The sequence below is a fragment of the Trachurus trachurus genome (assembly GCF_905171665.1).
Source record: "Trachurus trachurus genome assembly, chromosome: 7".
NCBI classification, from domain to species: Eukaryota; Metazoa; Chordata; class Actinopteri; order Carangiformes; family Carangidae; genus Trachurus; species Trachurus trachurus.
In genome coordinates, this window is record NC_139901.1 from 10,082,053 (window position 1) to 10,101,863 (window position 19,811).

A 19,811-nucleotide genomic window follows, 5' to 3' on the forward strand; every position below is an offset into this window, starting at 1 on the left:
ATATCTTGTACCTTTCCCCTTGCTCCCAGTAGCCACCTGCTGAGTATTTCATTAGTAAATACTGTACACTATCATCCGTGGGCTGTAATTTAAGCTCTTACTCAAAGTACGACTGTTGAAGTTTCACTGGGACCAGACTAATGATTTGCTCAGGTTCTTCACCTCTTAAATCATACTTGTTGTCTACTAGGAATGCCTCATTTTTGCCACTGATTCCTATCACGTAATCATCTCTGAGGAAGATCGGCCAATGCTGATGATTTTTTTTTGGCTGCACTGCAGATGGTGTGGGCTTGTGTGAGACTTTGGTGTATCAGTCACGCACACTTCCACATGGGCGACATGTTGTTTTGTTTTGACGGCCTGTCACACACCAGCGAACTGAACAAGGGGAGGTCGACCACACTACAAAGCACACAGTCCTGCTGCCAGCAAAAGTCACCAGAATATCAAGAACAGGTGGTTGGTGACTAAACACATCAATTGTGATCCGCTGATCACGTATATTAATCTGAAATCAGCCAATAATGATCAGTGGCCGATCAATGAGGGCATTCCTTTTGTCTACTTGTCTGCACGTTAAAAACAATAAGCTGTAATATTGTATATCAACAGGGCCATTGCTTAAAGGGATACTTCACTCTAAATCAATAATCCACCAATTGTCTACTCAGCGTCATGCCAAGGAAGGGTTCAGAAAGTCATCAAAACGCTTTCTGAGTTCCAGGGAGGGTCCGGTTGGCAACAGATTTTCATATAATGGTGGCAGATTGTACTCAATTTTGAATCGTCAAAAACACACACTATGAAACATCCAAATACCTCCATACTGCTCATCCGTACTGACCCAAGTGTCTGGAAGCTGTGACATGAAAAAGTTGTTTTGAAAATTAATTTGATCTCTGTTTTTAGCCTTTTTGTAGTAGTAGCTCCCAGTGGCTACATTGATGTTTGTGCGCATGCGCGAGATTTGCCACAAGATTTTCCTTCGTCGTTGTAAACCATCGGATTTATGATGTAAACACAGAAGAACATCTTGCAGCAAAATCTCCCACTGGGAGCTACTACTACTACTATTACAACAAGGCTAAAAACAGAGATCAAATTATTTTTTTCCGAACAACCTTTTCATGTCGCGGCTTCAGGACACTTGGGTCAGTACGGACGTGCAGTATGGAGGTATTTGGATGTTTCATAGTGTGTGTTTTGGACGATTCCAAAGTTGGCACAATCCGCCGCCATTATATGAATTATGAATTATATATGATTATATTCCCCCTGGAACAAGACAACTGGTGAAATATCGATTTTGGGTGAAGTATCCCTTTAACCTTGTCAACCCAAACTCATTTGAACAGTTGAGCCTGCCTTATCTTCATGTTTTTAGGCCAACACCGGCCAAATGGACGATCCAGATAAACAGTGGACCATGGTGTGCAGCAATCTGGCACTAATACAGGTAACGTACTGTGTCATTTCCTGTATGCATTCACACAGCTCGCTGTTTTCGACATGGTAAACTGACAGGGAAAGTGTTAAATCTTCCGTCTCCTCTCATGCCCCGCAGGTTCAGGCCACAGTGGTTGGCTTCCTCGCAGCAGTCGCCGCCGTGTGTTTAGGGGCGATCTCCAGAGGAGGTGTTGAACTGGACCAGGCAGCTGTTCTGTGTGCCAGCAGCATCACCACTGCCTTTGTAGCCGCTCTGTCTTTAGGTCAGTGGCCTGTGACGCTGTTGTTGTTTTGCCTCGGAGCAGCTATTACAGTATATTTTATAGTCTGAAGATGTTGACCTCTAAACTTTTAAATTGCTATCCCACTAACATAGACCAGTGGAGTAACAGATGAATGAACCCATCTGTATTTCAGAGATGTTTGTATCCTGAAGACAGGATACAGGTGACCTTTGATTTATCGTTTAGTTTTGCGTGTATTGTTAAGAGCATTGAGAGACTCAAAAGTGAAGATGTGTTGATAGGAACATCTTCTAGGCTTCATAACTAAAACAAAACTGTTTTTGTAGATGATTCCGTTTTTCTGAACTTTAATGCATGAACAGAAAGGAGCTGTCTCACACACATAGTAAACACTGTCAAGCAGCTTAGCACCTATCTCCACATCTTCCCTTCCAAAATGTAATTACTGCATTATCTATAATTCATCCTGGCCACAGATGTTCTGGTGTTAATCAGGCCTGATGAGTCAGAGAACTACACCAGCTCTTTGTTATGCCTCTATATTAGCCTGACTGAAGGTCAAGGTCACTGTGACATCAAAAGTCTTAGTGTTGGGGGCACGCTATCTCTTTTGACGCCTTAAGGGGATCTCTTTAAATTTGGCAAAACATTGACAAGAACTCGAGGGCACACTGATTCGATTTTGGTGGCTTAAGGTAAAAAAAACACCTTTTGGCCAAATTTCAGACAGTTATTATGACATTTGACACAGATGGTTGATATTTTATATGAATCTGGATCAACAGGAATGTGACCGGCAACTAGTCTGAGTGGTGGAGGCAGACAAACCACGAGGCAGTGATTCTAGTTTCCTGATGTTTTGTCTGAGTGGAGAGTCATTTCTCTCTAAATCCGTTTTCCGATGTGATTTTTTTTTTTCATTGTACATTCAGCTTGTCTGAGTCTTTTTTTCCCTCTTTTGTGTGAGGCTGCTTGATGTTTTGCAAATTGTCTTCATTGATAGAAATAAACCAGACAGACTCCAGCTGAGAGGGTTTGTCCGTTTTGTGTTGTCTTGTCTGCTCTGATGATGGTAATTCTCATTCCTCTCAGTGTCTGTGTTTGTCCGGTCACGCTCTCTCACTTCTCTCCCTCGCGCGCTGCAGGCCTGGTGATGATCGGAGTGATCATCGGCTCCCGGAAGGTGGGGATCAACCCGGACAACGTGGCCACCCCCATCGCTGCCAGTCTGGGGGATTTGATCACCCTCTCCCTGCTGGCCGGGGTCAGCACCACGCTGTACGAGTATATAGGTGAGTAGATGAGTAGTAACACTAGAGCCAGACCTCAAATCAGATTTATGACCCTGTGTTGCTGTTTTCTATGCTGCTCTAGTGTGTTCTGGCCATCAGTCACTCAGTCAAATCAATACTTCATGCACCGTCTCTATGGTTTATTGGCTCCTCTGAACCTGACAGATCTTGATTTATGACGTTTTTTGATGCTCATCTAAAATCAATGTAATAATGTGACTTTATCACATAAGAGGAAACATATAAACCATCACAGAACGTCATGCTGAGAACCAGAACACAAGATGGCAGCAAAACACAGATTTATTTTCAGATATTTCATCCTAATGTCATGATGTGTGTCTGTGTGTGTGCGTGCATGCGTGTGTGCTTTAGTTCCGCACTATAAACATGTGCATCCATTTAGTTCCCTCTTTTTGTCCGAAGCCTCTTAATGTATGTGGCCTGTTCCTTATGTCCTAGGGCCTGGATCTGTGTGTGTGTGTGTGTGTGTGAGAGAGAGAGAGAGAGAGAGAGAGAGAGAGAGAGAGAGAGAGAGAGAGACAGAGGACTTGTATTGTATACTTGTGAATGGGTGTAGTGTGAAATGTGGAATTAGCTTGAATAACACAGATATGTATGACATTCTCACTATAAATACTGCCTCAGTGGAGATTTTTTCAATTTGCAATCAATACGACAGTGATGAAGCTGTTAACACTGAACTCATCATGTTTAGCGTTGAAATATTTCCCCAGCAATGTTGTGGAGAGTCAAACTGCTCTTTGGCAAACTTCAGGCAGCAGCTCCCTCTGCCATAGACACCACGCACCTTGATTTTTATACAGTTGACACACTCACAGTTTACAGTTTGTCTGGCTGTGAAATCACAACTGTTTTGGTGACTGTGTAAGCCTGACCCAGCTTCATACTAATCAAGTTGCCTGAGATCTCTTTTTTGTGAGTCGTGTTTATCATATTCATCATATTCAAGTGTTTTTTTTTTTCGCCTCCAAATTTGGACTGTAATGCAACTTGACTGACTCAACTATGTCTATTTTATAATATCTTAAAAATACCTCAATGTGTCAAAAAGAGAACAAAAAAGAGAGCAAAAAAACCCAGAACAATTGAATTGTTTATATTTTGTGGGTGTGGGGAGCACATTGTAATTCATGGCTTATGTGAAATGCAGTGTTTGATGATGTGTATTCTTCACAACCTCATACCTGTTCCTGTTCTTCAGATATATGGTACCTGTCCCCCCTGGTGTGCCTGTTCTTCCTGGCTCTGATCCCTGTGTGGGTGGTGGTGGCTCGACAAAGTCCTCAAATCAAGGAGGTCCTCCGCTCAGGGTGGCAGCCTGTCATAGTTGCCATGTCCATCAGCAGGTACATACTGTTTATTCATACACTCATCTTGTTAATTGCTGATTATCACGTTAATTTACTTGATGGAAATGTGCACTGTTTGGCTCATGGCTTAAGATTTAAAATGAAGTTGAATGAAATGAAAACAACTTGAATAAAACAAAAATGAAAAGTAGACATTTGATTTCTACTGCTGCAGGAAAAATCATTTAACACTGATCAATTTATTCTTTTTCCTGGTGTACAGTATATAATTACAAAAGTCCCTGCAGAGTTCTCATATGGTAGAAAAAAGAAACAGATTGAGCTGAGCAGACTAAAAAGTAATCTGTGAACTGACTGCTAATGTGAATGGAGGCTTCTGTGGTATACATCTGGCATTCAGAATGAGAGTAGGAGATAGCCAGTTATAATAATAACTACAGTGTAATTATAATTCCCCTGTTTTTTAAGTCATACAGTGCAGCTTTCAATTGTCATACCAGTCAGAGGAAAGCACTAACTAATAACTGGTGTCAGAAAATTTGAGAAAATAGTACAATGTCTCGAATACCACACCATGTTGTAGTTATACATCAATATATAACCTGTCCAGCATCACATATGCATTGTGCACTAAACAACTGAATCAGAATAAGCTTGAAAGGTTAGATCTGGTTCTGATTCGCTCTGTGTTTGTGATTTCCAGCTTCGGTGGACTCATCCTTGACAGGACAGTGAGTGATCCCAACTTTGAGGGCATGGCTGTCTTCACACCCGTCATTAACGGTGAGCTGGATGGTCCTTAAAGCAAATTGAAGCCGCAAGGATAAAGCATTATCAAAGTTCTATTTGTTTTTTATATCTATGTAGTTAGTGCATGCAGTCCAGAGTGATGCATCCCTACACAAATCCAAACAGGATGGTTCAGCATTGTGTAACTTGCATAGATTAATCTATGTAAGGTACACAATCAAAATGGCAAGAGAACTGTATTCATATTGACATATTGATCTTGAAAACAGTAATAAATTAGGTTTTAGTGGTGATATACATGAACTAATATTCACATTTGATTAAACAGTCAAATGTGTGTTCCTGTCAGATTGTTTTCAGCAGCACGTTGGGGACTTTTTGAGAGCTTTGTGTATAAACTAGACTAGACTATAGACTATTAAGACTATTACATTTGAGTCAGTAATCTTAAATGTATTACAATGAGATACACAGCGGTAGCGAAAGAGACCAGGGCAGTTCTTACCATTCATGATGTCCAGTCACAGTTCATTTAAATTGTCATGGTGAAATGAGCTGAAACCAGTGGTTGTCTGGAAGGTAGGAGGTCTAAAATCATATGTGATACATTGGAAAAGGTTTGGCTCTTATATGAAAGTATACATAATTCCAGAGTCACTGGGCTAAAACATGCAGAGCTGCCAAAACATCCTGTAAATGAAGCCTTAAAACCACTGGAACATTTTGAGAAGCATCATTTCAGACACACCGAGGCCGACACATGGATCATCAAACTGCTCCGATGATTCACTCTGAAGTTCCCGTTTTGGAGTTTCATCAAAGATGTATGAGTTGTTTTAACAATACGGGAAAACACACCCTGCACAACCCTCATCAGGCCGGTCAGCTTGATGGACCAGATAGCCTACACAGGAAGCTCCTCTGCATTTGCTAAAAATCCATCTTCAAACAGCATCATTGCATAGCAACTGTAGCCACTATAAGGTTAGCAAACATTAGCATGTCCGTTTATAGCAGCAGCCTATAACACCATTATATCTAACTAGTTTATTTGTTTGTATCAGAGGTTATGTTACAAAAAAATAAAGGCTTAACAATACAATCACCACTCTTCAGTCCTTAAGTCAATGCTAACATTAGCAATGCTGTCCTGTTTACACAACAGAAACTCCAGACAAATTAGTTACTTGAAATACTGACATTCAAACACATTAGTAACAAGCTATCTCTTGTAATATTAAAAGTAAAATTCACTGTTTTGTAAATACCAGCAATAAAGTCTGACTTAAGTCTCACTTATCAAGACTAATTGGTTCTACACTGCAATTAAAGACATTTAGGCTGACAAATGGACGGTCATGAGCATATTTAATAATCAGTTTGAATGACTTGTTTTAAAACCCATCAGTTCAAAGCAGTAAAAAGTAAATTCACAGTGCCAACGATAGCTTAATGAGCTAGCTAACTTGCTATAATCAATAGGCTTCATCTTGTGATGTTTCTAATTTCACTGATTTGATGGCTTCCAAATAGAAAAAGAGAAGCGCCCATTATCTTTATTACAGATCCACTACAGGATGTAGATAGGAAGAGGGGAAATAATCAAGAAGAGGGAAGCAATAAATGAGAAAACAATGTTTTGTAAGATGAACTGATTTTGTAAATTGACCCTTGTACAGGTCATTTAATTTTTGGATTTGCATTCAGCTGTTTTCTCCATGAGAAAATCACTATCAACTGTAGAAATCAGAGAGGGATGATGTTTCAGACAGATTGAAGAATCCCCCTCAGACATGGAGAAGTGGAGGCAAAAAAAATAAGCAGCTTCAGAAGAAGAAGTGGTTTGGCTATGAGGTGATGCATGCAGGCATCCACTGAGTATATGAAAGAAGTTGATTTAAACCACTAATAGTGCACACCCAGTGCCCTTGCATAGCTGACAGGGCCTTTAATAACCACTGACTCTCTGTGTCACTGTTTCTTATTTTGTCCCTTCCCATCTTCCCACTGTTTCTCTATCTCACTCTCTGCGTCTCTGCAAATTTCTAAATTCGCCAATCTGGTTTGAATTTCCCATTTCTCCCTCACTGGCTTGCTTATAAACCAGTTTTATATTTTACTAAAAAAGTTCCCTCGAGTCTTTTCCATCTCACAAAGAACATCTGTGCCATTTTGTGGGGTAAATAACTTGGAAAGGTGTTTGATGTAACTGCATTAGGCACAGATACCCTTGTCAACACTGAAATTAAAATGGACTGAGCAGTGGGTTCTGGAAAATTTGTTTGAGAACAAACTTGGCTTTGGAGAAATATAACGGATGGCTCGACTTTCACTAGGAAGATAAGATCTTAAATCTCTTCACTGCTTAAACCTGGTTAGAGCCTTTCTGGTTGCTTTGATTTACGTAACATCTGGGGCAGATTAGTAAATATGAAATTGACTTATCAAGGCTCCGACATCTTGACACAATGTCAGTATTTGAGAACAGGCACATAATGATTTTAGCACAAACAGGGTTATGACTTGTGTTTTGCCAGAGGAACCATACATCTGTGTGCGGTTGAATTTCTTTCCATACCTAGTACGCGTTGCTGCTTGGTATCAGGTTTGTATTCATCTCAGTTACTGTGACTCCTCTGGCCATGTCTCAGCTGGGCTTTGGCCTGTGCAGCTTATTAAGATGGACTCTGCTCTGTAAACCGTGGCCAGATCACGTCCGAGCCAAACCTATGTCATTACTTGGCTTAATTCATGTGCAGGCGATGATGAAAGAGATTAAGCGTTACTGATTTTAAAGCTGTGTTTACTGTCCCATGTTTGGAAGAACTTTTTGTCTCGCTTGATTATGATAATGCGAAATCAATATCAGCTTTTCAAATCAATGTGTGGGAAAACAATAAGGCTTTGTCTGCCAAGTGTTTGTGCTCTTTTGAACGGACAATAAATCTTGTGTTCCTTTTTATTGCAGAAATGATGTTACAAGCAGGGATTGAAGCGGTTGCTCTGCATTGTGTCACATTCTTATCCTTATTGATTTACTCAGTCAGTTTGTGCTCTTGTTTTCTTCCACCCCTGTGCAGGAGTGGGCGGTAACCTGGTAGCCATCCAGGCCAGTAGGATCTCCACCTATCTGCACTTTTGGAGCATCCCGGGGGTGCTTCCTTACAAGATGAGGCAACACTGGCCCAATCCCTGTATCACCTTCTTCTCCTCAGGTAGCACTGCCATAATGTACACAAACACACAGCAGCAAACCTTAGTATATTAAACACAGAGGATATCTTAGAATAAGAGCAACTGTATGTGATGTAATGTGAATTATTATGTAATGTAATTATGTTCTGGCTGTCCTTCTGGTTATGTTTCCATGTGCATCACGTATTTAGACACATATGTGCACATTCTGCTCTGTGTTACGGTGTCGATCAGTGTTTTCATACTGACAGTTGTTTAAATGGGGGACACACCACATGGACATAAAAATCCCTGAGCAGCAGGTTTGAGTCATGGTGGGTTGGACCGTTTACTGCACAACACTCCCCTACTCTCTCTTTCTCTCAGTACTTCCACTCTGTCTTCAAAGTTGCTGTCAGATAAAATCTTAAGAATTGCCCCAAAACAACTTTTAATCATAAAAACACAGACACAGTAATTTGAGAATTGTTGCCTGTACTCATGACCCTACAAAAAAAAAAAACTTTGCAGCTCCTCTGAGTGTCTTCCAGTTCAAGGTTGGACATCCTACCTGTGTTTTTACCAAGCTGAATTAAAGCCACTTCTCTCTGTGTGTCTCCCAGGGGTGAACTCCAAGTCGGCACGTGTGCTGCTGATGCTGGTTATCCCCGGTCACTTGGTCTTCCTCTATGCCATCTCTCTGCTGCAGGGAGAGGAGGCTCCCATCTCTATAGCCTTCACCGTCTGCTACCTGTGTGCTGCTGTGCTCCAGGTGAGTTGGTGCACTTCTTTGAACACGTATTTTACTGCAATGAAACAGAAGAAGTGTTCCTGCCAGCGGTGGTACTGTAAACACTGAACGGTTTCTCATGAACTCCGTGGCCCTGAGTTGGCCCTGAAGTTTCACACGGCCCTCTGATACAAACTGTGGAAACCGGTCATCAGAAGGTACATTGTAAGACTTTGTACAGCCTGATGAAAATGGCTGCTGCCACCTGTTACCTAGCTGTGAACTGGCCCGTGCCAGATGTTGGTGTTTCAGCGGCTCGGTGAGATAAAGACTCGCTCCAGGATAGAACCAGAAGTACACCACACTGCTGCCTCACTCACCTTCCTGACCTCCTCAACATAACATCATCTCAGCTGCTCGGTGTTTGCACAAATCTGACACTCATTAAACACACAATGTTTGACGGTCGTGTTTGTATTCTTGCACCAAATTAGATGTTGTGTTCTTTGGTATCGAGTCAACGGGTGCTCGGAAATCTCAATAAACTCTTGGAGATTCAAATAAAGCTCAGTCTTCATATTTGCTCGAGTTCACAAAATCTCAGCGAGACCTTGAAGGATCTCACTGTTCATAGGAAGCTGTTGCTGAGTCAGTGGACTGGGTAATGTGATGAAACAAAGCACAAAACTTACACAGATGTGGAGAGAAATAACCTAATGCCCTTTCATGCCAAAATCAGCATCATGTGGATCTGTTGCATCTCATCTGCAGCCTGGTGCTCCTGATAGTGATGGAGCCTCCAACTGAGAGATGTCAGTTGGTAAACATGTTTTTAAAACTTATTTCAGGGCTGAGATCATGCTTCTAGCCCCTAACACAGTAAATGTGATCCAAACGAATCTTAACTCTTTGTAGTTTTGATTTCCTCAAGGTGAACCATTTGTTTTTGATCATATAGATATAAACTATATAAATGAAATAGTCAATAGATTAATAGTAGTTGTAGCCAGGGCCGTTGTATAGGGGAGAAAGGTGATGATAATTCTAGGGGCCCAGCGACCAGTAGGGCCCACAAAAAACCCCAGTAGTCTAATCTTTGTATGACTGATTTATTCTGCATGAGACTCTGACTAATACTCATAGTAATGCTGCATTAACATCAAAAGTAAATAAAAGGCTAAATAAAAAATGATAATACGTATGTAGTCTAATAAAAAAAAAAGTGGAAAAGTCAGGGGGTAGGGGCCCACTTTAGTATTCTTTCAGGGGGCCCAGAATTCCTAGCAACGGCCCTTGTTGTAGCCATAGTGAAATGCTAATGATTTGCATCAGGATGTATAAAATTTGCTGTTTGTTTTCTTTCTTTCTCTGGGTTTTTCTTTTTTTCAGTTTCTTACAGTACAGAATGATGCTAATTTAAGCTTTAAATATCATGGTTTATATAATTATTTTCCTCTAATTGCTGCCAACTCAGATCTGCTTTTTGTCTCTTTAGGTGACTATTCTCCTTTATGTTGCCGACCTTATCGTCCGTTTAATGTGGAGAAGGAGTCTGGACCCTGACAACTTCTCCATCCCCTACCTGACTGCCCTGGGGGACCTGCTGGGCACCGGCTTCCTGGCCCTGTGCTTCCGCTGCGTCTCACTGGTTCAGAGCCTGGGTTTATGAATTTCTCCCTTTACCATGAACTCTTAGTCAGCCACTGTCTTGCCGCACCAATTTTTATTTGCACAGAGATGCTTTTGATTAGACTATAAAGCATTTTCTGATCTCTATCACTGGGCCAGTTCATATCAAGGAATCTGTCACAAATTCATACCTCTACACTGGTGAAGAGACGGCACATGTGACACCCACCCATTTACACCCATCAATCTGGGTGAAAGGTTTGCCAGCCCACAGCTGGACCTGATTCTTTTATTCAAGACTTGAATGAAGTCTAGTTCTGTCCTTCAGAACATCTGCTACACTACATTGGACTGAGAAATCATTCCTCTTTATATCTGTTGTTAATTTTCCTGCACTAACAAATTTGAGTTTGGCTTTATCAGAGGAACATGTAGCAACTTCCCATCATAGAAGCAGGACATCATGGCAGCAAATCAACTGTGCAGGCCAGATGAAATGTTTTTCAATGGCCTTTTCTGCGAACAAACACAGCGTTTGCTGAAATTTGATTGAACTTGAATTGAACAAACAGACTTAAAGAGGCCCTCACTTGGGCGGGCTGTACTATGCATTAAGGCTAGAGGCTGTGGCGGTTGATCTATGTTGTACACTAACTGGAATTTTCATGGGTCTATGTCAAATATATGAGTTTGGAATCATTATTACTTTTTTAACAAATGGAAAAGATGTTGTTTAATGCACAAAAATAACACCATCACATGATAAAAAGTGTATCTCCATTATTATCCATCTAATGTGCTTCTATCTGTGTCTGATAACCAAAATCCCCAATTTTTCTAAGGTTTTAGCCAAATTCATTTTTCAGTTTCTACAGTTGTCACAGCATCTGACAGACAGATAGCATGACATATTTTCATGGTCAGAGCCAAGTGACATGACCCCACAGTGGAAAAAAAGTGTGATTAGGAAGAAGGATGACACTAGGAGGTGTGGTTAGAGATTGTATCAGTCTTGAACATGAAGTTGTGAACAGTGCAGTGCAGCTCCACCTCATGTACAGGTTGTAAATGGTACGTGATGGGCAGGAGGTGCAGAGATGAACTTAACCAACCATTTAGACTGTTTGGGAGGGACAGGGGCGCACACCAGCAAGTTTCTGACAATTATAATTGATGTGTTTGTGTCCAGCATCCCCACCCTGTGTCTCTGATGGCACCTACCGATACACATAGTGAGGATTAAAGACAATTCTAGACAAATGTAACAAAATTAAAAAACACTTAAAGATTATATATTAATATATGTTTGTCATTTTGGAACACAAACACATTGACTCTCTTGCAGAGACTTAGATGAGGGGATTGATGCACTCTCATGACAGCAGCTGGCTAATGTAGCTTAAAATCTAGACTAGAAAATGGCAAACAGCTAGCTAGCTTTGCTGTGTTGGGTTTTGTGTAAACATGTTTTACAAGTTCTGTTTTGTACGCTTGTTGGTGTCTGGAAAATGTCTGGCTTGTTTTCCCCTGTCTCCAGGCTTCCAAAATATACTCTGGTGTCAGTCTTCTCATCTACCAAGAAAGTTCATTTTACAAAATATCAGTTTTTGCCTTCAATGTTCCTTCCCTGCATTGTAAAACATCACTTAGCAAAACGACAGTTATAGGTCTGTGTGTAAATCCCTGTGACCATTGACAGCTGTTTGTTTTCACACACTCATCCTCCTCTATGTGGAAATCAGTTTCATCAAGTCATCAAATTACCAAAGCAATGTAAGAGGACTTATTTGTCTCCATGGAACATGTCACATTTGTGACTTAAAACCTTCATTGTCCCCCACAAAAACTGTCTCAATAACATCCAATATGCATAGATGTATTCATTTCCATTACACATAGAGTAGGTATACACAAGGCCATCAAACTGGCACATTAAAATAATGAAATAATGAATCAAAGCAATGAGATTCTACATTATAATAGATGTTTAAATGCCCACTTCCAAAGCACTTGGAAAAAAATGTGTCCACATCTCTCACTGTTTGTAAAGCAGCCTCAATATTGAAAAAAAGTATTTAGCAATATTTACTTTATTGTGAACTTGTGCCACTCAGTGTAAAAAAACAAAGCAGTCAACTGATGCAAAAGTTTTGTTTTTTCAACCATAAACCCAGGGTTATGATTACATCAAGTGTCTAGCTGCAGAGCATCTTGGGAATTCCCTCACTTACTGCCTTACTGCTCATTATGACGTTGTCAGAACCATAAAACCTCATCATACTACAGTGAGTGCATATACATGCACGCTAATTAAAGAGTGTTTAGACAGACAGCAAGGTGAACTGGCCTCACATCATACACACACTAACTGTAACTCACCTTTAACTCCAGTGTTTTGTTACTTTTTTCCTTCAGTTTTTCACTCTGTCCCTTTTCCTCCAGCGCTGTTGTTAATGAGACAAAATTCATGAACCCCTTAGATCCATTGAAATGTTTTCAGCTCACGCAGAGACATGTCCTTGCATCTGTTAAATCTTCCTAATGCTACAGTATGTAGCTAATGTTAGCATCTCTAGAAGAAACATTACAAGTTGAGCTTTAAGTTGTATTCCTCCTCTTGTCAAGAGCTGTCTCCAGAGTTGGAAAGCAACACAGATGTTAACTCTTGCCTCAGTTACATCTTTTATTTTCCTGAAGTTAGAATGTTAACCGGCTGAAGACATACCCCAGTTACAGGATGAATTATAAGTCTTGTGAAACAACAATCGCCACCACCTCCTCCCAACAGGAAGCAGCGCCCCTTTAGCACCACCAAGGATGAATCTGTGTCTAATTTTGTCTTTCCTGTAACTTTATTACAGCTTTGTTATCTTTTTGTTTCTTCATATCTGAAATTCACCTTGCATTCTGTTTGAAGTAACACCCAGTCATGTAACATTTTAATATTTTTTTAGGCATCTTCATAGGGTCATATTATGTCCAAGTGTTATTGTACTAGGAGACTATATTTCATAGACTACATCCTTGCTGTAATACATGCATTTCTTAATTTATGTTTGAGCTTAATCTCAAAGATTTACACAGTATCCCAAAACAACAGAAATACAAACGTGTGTGTAAATGCACTCATTCCATCACGTGGAACATGTTTGCTGTTACTCGTACCAATTTGTAAAGACAAACCTTATTAACACTGAAATCTGAGGCATTTCTGAAAACAACCTGTCTAATCAATGACTGGATATTAATGTGAGGTAGTCTATTTCAGTGTTCATAGTGCTTTACTAAAAGCTGTTATTGTGACACTGTTACACAGTACTTTCTACACTAGAAGGTAATGGAGTATAAATACGTACCATTTGAGTCACAGTTGTATCATTCAAGCTTACTGTATGAGATTGATGTGTTAACTGTGATACTGTGATTAGAGCTAAGGTAGTGTAGTACCAGCACATAAGTGTGTCTTAACCGATTGGGCTGGACGATAAAACGTAAAATCTCTCCCATTATCACAGAATGTCTCATCGGTGTTGGTAATGAATGTAATATTTTGATGTTTAAAGACACAATTTCCTAGACCTAGACTATACCACAGAACTGAATTTGTTTTTTTGATATCTGTGACATGTAATTTTACTAAAATCACAGGTGACAGAAATATGAAATGAGAACATGGATGAGTTCATAGACACCTCACTTTTCTGGATCATTACGCTTAATAAAATATAAAACTAAAGCTAAAGCCAGTGGTCAAATAGCGAAGATTAGCTTGTTCTGTAGCTCATGCTGTGACTCTTCAAAAGAAAATGTAACTTAACTTTTAATTTGAAAAAACATTATGCAATTATTTGTTTGCATTTCCATGTCTCCTCTCCAGCAGTCTTAATGCTGAGTAAGCATGGCTAACTTTCTGTGAGCTATAGCTTTATATTTAGCAACTGGAGTGGTATAAGTCACTAAACAATATAGTTCATTAAGAATTAATGATATTTCCTAAAAATGTTTTCTCAAAAAATAGCCTAAATGACAAAAAAGACCGATTTATCATCCAGCCCTATTAACTGTGTGTCTAAGAGTATGATGGCAAAATATCTGATTGCAAACTTGCACTTTTGATTTAATTGTTGCCTTGAAAACAAAATCAATGTTTAAAATTAACTGTGTCTTATAGCTAAAATCTCATCATTTTACAACCATGTCAATGTCAACAGATAGCTTTATCCGCAGAATCGCAGCAGTCCTCTCTCTCTTGCTTTCTGTAGGCAAAACTTTGTACTGTACTTCAGTGTTGACACTGCCACATGACAACTTTAGGGGCTTTTCAAATGCCTTCATTTTCTAATCTCGCTGTGTTCACTGTCACCTCAAGCTTCCACACCCACAGTGTGCTGTCCTATTGTGTGCGCAAAAAAAATCAAGTGTGGAATCAAAAAATGTGACAAATATTTGGTGAGTGTTTATGTGATTTTTTTTTTTTTTTTTGTGGCTAATTATATTTTAATAAAAACCGACAGTGTAATGAAATCGGTCTTATTTTGGCAGCATCACATAATTAATCAGCCAGAAAAAAAAAAGAACTTTGTCTGCATCCAATGATGTATCATGATAGTCAGGTTTTGTCCACTGCTGGTTCAGATTGTTTAAGTTTCCTCCCACAGCTGTTTTAAATATCAGTTGCTCATTGAGAAACAGTTGGTGGCGCTAACTGGCGTCAGTAATGTGCCTGTAAATCAATACAGGAGAAGAAGCCAAACACATCCAAAGGAACTGAAGAGTCAGAAAAAGGAAAACACACACTAGGTCCCAGCATTTTTAATAAAGCAACAGTTATACCATCACTAAAGAGTTTATATTCATACTGTGCTTCAAGTAGATCACACTCACCTGTGTGATGAATGTGCTTGTGTCTATATAACACCTGCTCTGCTCGGTGATTTGTCAGAGGCTGATAGGGATCCCTGTAGAATGAAATGTTGCACTGTTAGAGCCGCTGCATGCCGTTACTTTTTCTGACTCTTACCTTAATGGCCATCCTTAAAAGTGCAGCACTAAACCTCTAGAATAGAAATGAACAGAAACACAATGCTTTCATATCTGCTTTGTGTCCATTTGAAGTCTCCTTATAGCTCCACACTCATCTGCCGCCATATTTTTATGTTTTTAGTAGACCCTGTAATTTATTGGCAGTTTGTGATTTGCAGTCAGATTTTGCTTTAATGATGATACTCAGATTTATTATGTAAACACTGGAAAACTCTGATTGATAGCTTTCATTTATACTGTAGATCCCTTTTCCCCCTGCTTGCCTATTCGTGAACATGGTCAGAATCACTTGAAAGATGCTCTACTCACCTAAAAAGTATACAATTACATTTTTATTGCAGTTTACATGTTCTTTAGAAACAGGTCACTGTATCACAACTGGTCTGTCTAAAATTCAACTCGTGAACAACCCTCCGACTGCCATGGTGATTGTTAAGACAGCACAGGGCTGTAAGGTTGATGCAGTTCACCTGGGCCTTCCAGACCATAAAAACCATAAAACTCTTGGAGATCTCCAAATGGGCCATGAGCTGGAAAAGTTCTGGAAATGCTGTTCTGGATTGTAAAGTAAACAGCTGTTGATGCTAATGTTAGCTGTGGAGCATTAGGAAAACTTACAAGTAGCTTCTTTTTAAATATTACTGGCTTGGTGCAGGAGGTAGCCATACGCAGAGCATTGAGGAGAGTAAAAGGTCACCATTGTCCACTTTAAAGCAGAAGTAAGTGATATATTTGTGTTAATATAAGTCTTAAATAGTTATATCTTCCGACAGCAATCACTTACATAGAGTGTTTGGACCGAAACACGGGTCTGTCAGTCACTCTGCTCTGCTCTGAGCCGAGGAGAAAACATTTCTCGTATCCTACAGTTTTTATCCAATGAGGAGAGAGAACGGCATGCAGGGCTGTGTGTGCAGCCAAGGGACACCGTGAATGTGGTGACGTAGGGACGTGGACTGTTATGCTGCGTTCAAGGAAACTCGTAACTCGTGTTTTTCCGACCTGTGAAGTCGTACCAGTTCGATCTGGTACGAGTTCACGGGTCGGAAGTTACGAGTGGCCGTTATAGTGACTTTCACAGGTAAAACAGGTCGGAAAAACACGAGTGGGTTGCCTGGTACGCTACAAAATCGTAAGTTGTGACTTGAAGCTGTAATTTACGTTTTCAAAAGCCTGCCTGGAACGCAGCATTAGCCAAAACGACCGGATCGCTTACTTCTGCTTTAACTCAGTGGAAATCTTCTCTAGCATCAGCACAGGGACTCAAACTACCCGTGAGAAAAATGAGTTATGAGACGGACAATAAAAGACAACAAACACACCCAGCGTTCTGCTGTTAACAGATTGTATTTGTCGAACCTTCAGTCAATCATCACATTCACAGCTTTGTGGCACAAGTCATCTGGTGCACTGGAGATCCTTTCAGATTGTGCTCTGGTTCACAGTGACTCACCAAGTCACCAATGTGACTAAAGGAACATCTCTACAGAAAAATGTCTGACTAGCTGTGCTCATACACAGCAGCGTCTGGGTATTTGAGATGGAAACACAGCTTGTGTAGTCTCTTTGAAAGAACAAGCTACTTGTTACTTGTGTTCTGAATTTTCCAGAATTAAAAAAAAAAGAAAAAGGAAATTAAAAGGTAAAACATATATTTTGTGCAGCATGTTGTCCAGCCAGAAGGAAGAAGAAGAAGAAGAAAAATATCATTGAGGGTGTGATTGGGTTTTGGCAAGTTACAGCTTCTTGCAAATTATGGCTTAAATCACACACTGCTACAAAGGAGAACCTTTTAAAAATGAAAACCCATGTAATCTATCCATGGCAATCATGCAACCATAGCCAATGAAAAACACGGTGGCACAAAATTTAAGGCTTGAATACAAGGAGGAAGTCACTTATACAAACACACAACTTTGAACACAGACACACACAGATATTGCACCATTCAAAGCAAGAAAAATATAATGTTTCCAGAGTGGGTCGACACTGACCTGACTGACATAGAAAAAGAGAAATATTTTATTAGAGAAATGTGGAAGATAAAAGAGTCTAAACGGTTTCCTGCCACTTCAGTGCCAACTTGTCTTGACATGCACTTGCATGCTTTTAATGGAGAAGATGAGTTTTGTTTAAATTCTTGTTCCCAGGAATAACCCACAAAGACATGACAGGTCCAGTTCATCCAGGCTACATTGGTTGCAGTAATTAGAGACAGTGTAATGCTGTATAGATGTGGGACCTTTTTTGTTTTTTTTCTTTAAACATTTTGACCTGATATGGATCCAGCTGGGACTGAAATAATTCATAAATTATAGATGGCAGATGCAGATAGAGGCTTCTTCACTAAACCAACAGACAGCACTGATCATCACGTATATAACATAGTAATTGTGTTCATGTTGCCAGACAGTGGGATTTTAAAGCAACCTTTTATTTCCCCAGCCTCCAGCTTCTTCTTTAATCATTTGGTAGGTTTTCTGGAAATAACTGTAATTTGGAACTAATTATAGATACAGATTTCCAGAGTAGTTTTCTTGTTAAACTGTTTGTTCAAAACAAAGTAAATATTTATTAATCGTTTATTTTTGGAAATGTTTAAGTTGAATCGCATGAGCTCCTCTTGGTTGTTATTAGTCCAAGCTGACAATTCTTGTAGGAATTTATGGAGCTACTGTAAAAATGAAACAGAAACACTTTTACTTTAAGTCTAAATGCATTCAATATACATTTTTACAACACAAGTCTGTTCCTATTTTTTTCTTAGATACTGGTTTACTGGCAGATGTAACTGGATCAGTTTAATTGATGTTAACATGTTGGATGATTTTACCCCCTGTCTCAAGAATATACTGACAACCTCAAAAAAAAGAGAAAAGAAAAGAGTATCAAATTTGATTCACAGAATCAGATCTGTGATCTATCCACAATTACCCACAATGCAACTTTTTCACAAAACCTGCTAACAGAGTAATGTAAAACTGGTGTACTTTCCCATTAGTCAAACTACCCTTTGTTAAAACGAACACTTCTGCATTTCAGGTCATTAATAAACATTGTCCTACTTTAACCTCTGTACTTTTCCTGTAAATTCAGTGACCCAGCTGAACAAGGCTGTTCAGTGCGGTGGAGATGACTGGAGGTGGGTTAACCCCTCGTGTGCCTGCCACCACCCTAACAAGGAGAGCTCTGAGCAGGAGTAGCCCTGGGCTGCCACCAGCTCCCAACCACAGCTATGTGGTTGTTTGTTCAGCCTACCTGCCCAGAGCTAAATACAGACAGTGATAGAAGAGGGATGGCAACAAGCTTTTACTGAAACTGAGGAGTGACTGCAGGTTTCCCTGGAAATGACTCGCACGTACAAATTGAAAAACGGTCAGCGAGTGCAGAGACGAATAAAGATAAGACCTGGATTTAGTTCTCCAGCTTGGGTTTTCTCAGCAAAGTAAAAGGAAGATGTGATATGATAAGTTTAGAGTTCCTCAGAAGAGATTTCTATTTGGCATCAATTTATGTGCAAAAGCCAAAACAGCAAGTAACTTCCCATGCAAAGTAAAATATTGAAACCCTTCTTCTTTTATATAAAATTAATCTTTACAACATCAAGAGCCAAAATCCACACACTTCCATAATAAATACTTTTATGCTCTGACATATATAAATAAAGGCCTTCCAGAGATATTGTGCTGTAGGTGCTTCGAAATAATCTGCTGCATAGCCACCTGTGTCCCCTTGCCGGAGGAGAACCTGCTCCTCAAGTGTGACTTTAATTTATGGCTCAGAAAGCCTTAGCCAAGGGAAAAGTGTTACTGTAGTGGGCACGGCAGGAAGGCTGGTAAGGCACGTTACACCAACTCGACAACCACACATAAGAAGTCAAAGGAAGTTTTGCTCAATTTGACAAATTTCTAGGCGAGAAATGGTAAAAATAAATACTGAAATCTAAGTGAACCTAAAGCAAACACTCTGTCTATTCTGCTAAACATCAACACATTCAAAGGTTCCTCTCGTTTTCACGCCTGGTAGATAATCAACAAATATGACATATTATTGGTAGAATACAGCGCAAGCTGATTTTGCTTTCCTTCTCTGGAAAAACTTTGGTTCCACTTAAAAAAAGTTCCATTCAGTGAAACCAGAAAGTCTCCACGGCCTTCAGTTTCTG

The 19,811-nt window shown here is 39.9% G+C and overlaps 1 protein-coding gene across 3 annotated transcripts in view; it reads left to right on the forward strand.

The window, feature by feature from the left end:
• The window catches only part of LOC310989010 (solute carrier family 41 member 1-like), a 47,213-nt gene extending 32,137 nt beyond the window's left edge, over positions 1–15,076 (forward strand). For all 3 annotated transcript variants that reach the window (XM_083975856.1, XM_083975854.1, XM_083975855.1), the window contains exons 4-11: positions 1,388–1,459; positions 1,568–1,712; positions 2,840–2,986; positions 4,212–4,356; positions 5,024–5,103; positions 8,151–8,285; positions 8,868–9,016; positions 10,470–15,076. In XM_083975856.1, coding sequence (XP_083831982.1) covers positions 1,388–1,459; positions 1,568–1,712; positions 2,840–2,986; positions 4,212–4,356; positions 5,024–5,103; positions 8,151–8,285; positions 8,868–9,016; positions 10,470–10,643 — 1,047 coding nt within the window. In that variant the 3' untranslated portion in view covers positions 10,644–15,076. The remainder of the gene's footprint in view (positions 1–1,387; positions 1,460–1,567; positions 1,713–2,839; positions 2,987–4,211; positions 4,357–5,023; positions 5,104–8,150; positions 8,286–8,867; positions 9,017–10,469) is intronic.
• Positions 15,077–19,811: the final 4,735 nt, after the last annotated feature.